General features: G+C 39.6%; 1 protein-coding gene across 1 annotated transcript; it reads left to right on the forward strand.

Annotated features, from left to right (window-relative positions):
• The first annotated feature begins 840 nt into the window (after positions 1–840).
• Positions 841–6470, forward strand: LOC147208448 (uncharacterized). The gene is made up of 9 exons (XM_086105957.1): positions 841–871; positions 1247–1327; positions 1866–1919; positions 2052–2150; positions 2233–4177; positions 4287–4376; positions 4622–4825; positions 4953–5012; positions 5118–6470. The coding sequence occupies exons 4-9, from the start codon at positions 2130–2132 to the stop codon at positions 5330–5332; spliced, it is 2535 nt and encodes an 844-aa protein (XP_085962083.1). The 5' UTR covers positions 841–871; positions 1247–1327; positions 1866–1919; positions 2052–2129; the 3' UTR covers positions 5333–6470.
• The last annotated feature ends 252 nt before the right edge of the window (positions 6471–6722 follow it).

Below are 6722 nucleotides of genomic sequence, written 5' to 3' on the forward strand. Positions count from 1 at the left end.
CTTTTTTTGACAAACACAGGAGAAGTTATAAATCAGAAACATGGACTCTCCATGATTTCAGTCGTCATGTCCTCATATTTCTTTAGACCTGAAAAATCGGAGTGTGTTTCAGATGACATGATTTTTGTCTGGCCTAACTCTGGACAGCCTGTGCTCGAATGTCCCCATATTGCTGTTCCACAGAGCTGAACAGTGTTAACTTTCTATAGTGTGGTATATTAATCCCAAACTCTCCTGTGAGCAATGTTCAATGGGAAATAATGTTTATTCATTTATTAACTAATCAGGGTGAATAAATTTGAATATTTCTGACACTGCACTGTTGCTATGTTGCAGACACCAGGTGTTCAGATCCCGATGAAACCTTCTGAAGATCAAGAAAGGATTGGGAGATCCACTTCATCCTTACAACAGGTCATTGCGTTTTATCAGTATATACCAGTTTTGAGTTTACAGCTTTCTTTGACAAACACAGGAGAAGTTATAAATCAGAAACATGGACTCTCCATGATTTCAGTCGTCATGTCCTCATATTTCTTTAGACCTGAAAAACCTCAGTGTGTTTCGGGTGACATGACTTTTGTCTGGACCTAACTCTGGACAGCCTGTGTTTGAATGTCCCCATATTGCTGTTCCACAGAGCTGAACAGTGTTAGTTTTCTATATTGTGGCATATTAATCCCAAACCCTCCTGTGAGCGATGTTCAATGAGAAATAATGTTCATTCATTTATTAACTAATCAGGATTAATAAATTAGAATATTTCTGACGCTGCACTGTTGCTATGTTGCAGACACCAGGTGTTCGGACCCTGACGAAACCTTCTGAAGATCAAGAAAGGATTGGGAGATCCACTTCATCCTTACAACAGGTACCTACATCTTATCATTATATACTAGGTTTGAGTTTTCAGCTTTCTTTGACAAACACAGGAGAAGTTATAAATCAGAAACATGGACTCTCCATGATTTCAGTCGTCATGTCCTCATATTTCTTTAGACCTGAAAAACCTCAGTGTGTTTCGGGTGACATGACTTTTGTCTGGACCTAACTCTGGAGAACCTGTGTTCAAATGTCCCCATATTGCTGTTCCACAGAGCTGAACAGTGTTAGTTTTCTATAGTGTGGTATATTAATCCCAAACCCTCCTGTGAGCGATATTCAATGAGAAATAAAGTTTCTTCATTTATTAACTGGTCAGAATGAAGAATGCTGAATATTTTGACACCGTAATGTTGTTATGTAGCAGACACTAAGTGACGGGATCCTGACTGAACCTTCTGGAGATCAAGAAGGGAGTGAGAGATCCGCTTCATCCTTACAACAGGTTACTATGTCTTATCATTATATACTAGGTTTGAATTTACAGCTTTCTTTGACAAACACAGGAGAAGTTATAAATCAGAAACATGGACACTCCATGATTTCAGTCGTCATGTCCTCATATTTCTTTAGACCTGAAAAACCTGAGTGTGTTTCAGGTGACATGATTTTTGTCTGGACCTAACTCTGGAGAGCTAGTGTTCGAATGTCCCCATATTGCTGTTACACAGAGCTGAACAGTGTTAACTTTCTATAGTGTGGTATATTAATCCCAAACCCTCTAAAGATAGTTTAGAAATCAGGAAAATGGACTCTTCAGGATTTCAGTCATCATGGCCTCATATTTCTTTCGTTTGAAACACTTAAGTGTTTCAGTTAAATTCTTTGATATATTGTCTCCATATTGCTGCTTTATGGAGCTGAACAGCGTTCAGATTCTTTAATGTGGTACATTGGGCCCAGATCATCTTGTATCAGGATTAATAATGCTGAACAAATATAAAATCGGTATTTTTTTTTAATTATTGTTATTATATTTTAAGGCCAGCAAAGTAATTGGATTAGTCCCCTTTCACCAGACAGCTACTGCAAAGCAGGTAGGACAGCTGTTTTCTCCTGCTTCATTTGAATTGCATGTTCTTTGACTTGACATATTTACTGTCTGAGGAAATATTGTTGAATCTCAAGTAACACGAAGACTGTTTATATTTCATCCATGATATGGACAGTTAAGAGCCAGCCATCGACTGCAAAACCAGGCCAGGAAAGAGATTATCGAAAGAGAAAGGCAAATCACACTGAGTCAGATGAAAAGAATGACTGATTCGGTGAGCATGGTGGTATTGGGGTGGACTGATATTCTTTCCATATTTAAATATAAAATACATTTTTTCTCTTCTTTTAATTAAGATATCTCCTGATGAATATTCGGATTATGACGACATGGACTATGTTCCAGACACAAGTGGCAATTCATCAGATGAAAGTATTTGCAGTACAGAGCACAGAATCACAGATTCTCTTGTTTCCCCAAAAGAGGACATGCCAGTCAAAGATGCAGTCCAGATTGAGGAAATCACCACCTCAGCGATAGCTTCAAGTCATTCGATTTCAGTGACAAGTTGCAGTGCCACTTCATCAGGGAACGCATCAGAGAGTAACAGCGCTATCAAGGTCACACCATTGCCAAAGGGGGCAAAACAAAGCAAATACAACAAGAAGCAGTATTGTCTTTATTGTAAAAAGGCTGTTTCTAAACTGGCAAGACACCTTGAGTCTGCCCACAGTTCACAGCCTGATGTTGCTCGGGCTCTAAATTTTGATAAAAGGTCCTGCGAAAGAAGAAATTTGTTCAGATTTCTGAAGAAGAGGGGAAACTTTAAGCATAATTCTACTGTGGCAAGCTGTGGTTCTGGCGAAATGGTTGCTTGTCGAAGACCCCATACAGCAACTAAATCTGATGGCTACCGTCACTGCAAGTTTTGTCAAGGATTATATGCAAAAGCTTCTCTTTGGAGACATGTTAAAAACTGTCCTCAGAAGTCTGAGGCAGAGCCTTCCATTGGGCAAAAGCGGATCAAACTAGACTTACCAAGACCTAATCAAGTCCGAGAAGCTGTTTGGAAGATTGCCTGTGAAATGAACGATGATGACATTTCCTTGGTAGCAAGGAGTGAAAAATACATTCTTAGCCTTGGCGAGTCATTGTACAATGCCAGAAAACCACAAGAGAAAAGGAATGAATACATTCGCCAAAAAATGAGAGAAATGGCAAGATTATTGATAACGGCCAGAGCCGTAACACCATTGAAGAGCACAGAAGACCTTGTTATGCCAAGTAACTTTCCCCATGTCATACAAGCAGTCAGAGCTGTTGCTGGTTTTGAGTTAGAAAGCAACTCATTTAAAACCCCTTCCTTGGCTTTGAAATTGGGGCACAGTTTGGCCAAAGTTGCAGGCATTGTGCAGTGCAGTGCCATCGTTGCAAATCAACTTGATGTTGCAGAGTCAGCCAAGCAATTCGTCACACTCTATGAGAAAAAGTGGAATGAGACCATTTCAGCTGCTGCATTGGGTACACTTCAACAAGCCAAGTGGAATAAACCTCAGGTTTTACCGTTTACACAGGATGTTTCGCTGCTGCACAAGTACCTTGAGGCTGAGTCCGCTCAGTGCATGAAAGATTTGAATGAAAAACCCAACAATATAACCTTTGGAAATCTTGCAAAAGTGACTTTGACGCAAGTTGTACTATTTAACAGAAAGAGGCAAGGGGAAATTTCAAAAATGGAGCTCCAGTCTTTCACAATGCGAAATCGCACAGAGTTGAATCCCGACATTATGCTGTGTCTCACTGAATTTGAAAGGAAGCTGACAAAGTATTTTGACAGAGTTGAGATCCGTGGCAAAAGATCAAGGATGGTACCCGTTCTTCTCACCCCTGGCATGATCACTGCAATGGACCTCCTTGTGAAAAAGAGGAATGATTGTCAAGTCCACACAAAGAATGTGTACTTGTTCGCACGTCCAGGTGTCCTTTCCCATTACAGAGGTTCTGACTGCCTCCGCAAGTTTGCAAACCAATGTGGTGCAATGTACCCAGATGCACTTACCTCCACAAGATTACGAAAACAAGTTGCCACTCTTTCCACAGTACTGAACCTGAAAGAAAATGAAATGGATCAACTTGCCACATTTCTAGGACACGACATCCGCGTCCACCGAGAATTCTACCGACTTCCGGAGAGTACCCTGCAGCTTGCAAAAGTCAGCAAACTGTTGATGGTGATGGAGAAAGGAAAACTGTCTGACCTGCAGGGAAAAGGACTGAATGAAATCGAGATCAATCCTGATGGTGAAATGTTGTTTAAATATCATTTTTAAAACATCTAACATTCTGCGTTTGCCCTGAAACAAAAGCATTTTGTCCTGTCTGTTTTTTCCTCTTTTTTTAACCCAACCAGATGAAGTAACCACGAGCGATGACGATTTGAGCAAAGAAACCAATGCTGACCTTAATCAAGAAAAAGCGATTCTCACTTACACAGAAAATGGTAATGTCCTCAAGTTATGACACAAGACAGAGTTGTGCATAAAGACTGATAATCTCAGTCTTTATGCACAACTATGTATGAATTAGAGACAATATACTACAGTATTTGAAAATGGTGTTGAAAGATGGAAAATGTGCAGGTTTCGACAGCCGAAAGAAAATTGAGAAATTAGGAGACGATTTCAAACATATAAGAAAGCAATGGTGAAAAGCCACATTCAAATATTTTTGTATTATTTTTCAAAGGCTCAAGCTCTGAGACTTCTGGGAACCCAAGCCATGCATATGCGCCATCCACATCGGACAACATGGAAGGCATTTCTGCTTCAACCACCTTCGACAACACTGAAGACAGTTTTGTCTCAACCCTGGAAAACATTTCTGCTCCAACCCAGTTAGAGAACATGGACGACACTTCCTTCTCAACCACACGGGACAACAAAAACACCAGTAACAGTTAAACAAAAATGGCAAAAATTAACATATCTTAATTGAAGTTGAAGTACTTTTGATGAACAAAAAAATATTTTTTCTCTAACATGGGAGTATGAGAATATATTATTTTCTGTCATTTTAGATTCTCATCGAAGCACATCACTTCAAGTGAGAAAGTCAAAGTGTTCCAATGTAAAGCAAGGTTAAAGAGCATTTTTTCAAAATTCTCATTATTTCCTGGAATATCTTATTTTGCATTTTTAACATTAGCAATGCCATTTTTAATAAATAATGCCTTCTTTTACAGGTGGGAATAAGAGACGCACGTGGACAGATGATGAAGTGAAGGCTGTTGAGCGACATATGTTTGATTTCATAACAAGCCATACAGTTCCAGGTAAAACGAGCTGTGAGTCCTGTCTCCACGCAGAGCCAGTAGCTCTGAAAGACAGAGACTGGGTGTCCATCAAAAACTACATCCACAACAGGATAACTGCATTAAAAAGGAAAATGAATAGATAGTCCATTGAAATGCGAGCACGCCTGGGTACATTTCAGTTCAAGTTAACTAAAGCAATAGCAATGGTGCATTTAGGGTGGGCTGGTCAATTACGGATTTCATATTTGTTGTTGAATACTGTGTTTCACGTTTTTTGTTTCACGTTTGTTGTTTCATGATCTTCAAGAGCAATTTGGAAAATCCTTGGAGATGTATGAACATTTAAGGTATACTGTATATCAGGCATGTCCCGATCTGGGCCTGGAGGGCCACTGTCGTGCCTGTTTTCCAGCTCTCCCGGCTGCATCACACCTGATTCAGATGATCAGTTCATCAGTCAGCTCTGATACAGCATTAGAACATCCTGGGAGAGCTGGAAAACAAAAAGACAGCGGCCCTTGAGGACCGACTTTGGACAACCCTGCTGTATATAAATGTACGTACAATATACAAACTTCTCACAAAAGGACTTATTAGGTTTGAGGTGATATTTCAGAAAAACCCTAATACATTTGAATTCATCCTATTTCAAGAATTTCAATACTTTTTGAAAAGTTGCTTTTGTCTAACAGGTAGCTAAAGAAGAAGTTGCTACACACATGGCACAATATATGGCCAGATTCATTAAAAATTCTTCATCACAGTATTCACATTTTGACATAATCCTCTTCAGTTCAAACAGCCCTCATCTATTGCACTGCCTTGTTTCATGGAGAGGAGGTGGCATGTTTTCTGTGTTCATAATTTCATATTTGTCAGCAATTAAAAAATAAGAAAGTGGACTGACCACATATTTAACTGTCTCTTTTTCTTCACAGCTTAGTTTTACTGTCTTGTATTATTAACGTGAATATCTGAGGGATGATGGGTGTAACGACTGTTTGGCACATTCGCCTCACAGATCAGCAATTGATAGTTTGAATCTGGGCTTCCTTCCTTTGTAGAGTTCTCCCCGTGCCCGAGCATGACAATTGGACACATGTGCCTAACATATACTGTTGGTATGTTACAGGAGTCAATCTAAAAATACACACTCTATTCTTAGCTGGTCTTCATAAGTCACATATACTTGAAAATGATGTGTATCTAGGGGGCTCAAAATTCACAAAAACATGAAATGGCAGTGTGTTTGAGGTGACTGTCTCCATAATACACAAAAACCTGTCAATGTCCTCATATGTAGTAGTTTTGTCATAAATCCAAAAAACATTTCGTCTTAGCCAAAATCTGGATAGATGGGTGTCTTCCTGATTTTTTTTCATGGTTACCATATTTTTTTGGAGCCTGTAGGACCACGGGAATGGCATGTACCCATATGTCGGGTGAACAAACGGACGTCCTGAAAATGCACCAAAACACGTATGTGTGTGTGTGTGTGTGTGTGTGTGTGTGAATAAACCGCATCGTCAGTTT

The sequence above is a fragment of the Hippocampus guttulatus genome, chromosome 2, assembly GCF_054856545.1.
Source record: "Hippocampus guttulatus isolate MCC_2025c chromosome 2, RoL_Hgut_1.0, whole genome shotgun sequence".
Taxonomy (NCBI): domain Eukaryota; kingdom Metazoa; phylum Chordata; class Actinopteri; order Syngnathiformes; family Syngnathidae; genus Hippocampus; species Hippocampus guttulatus.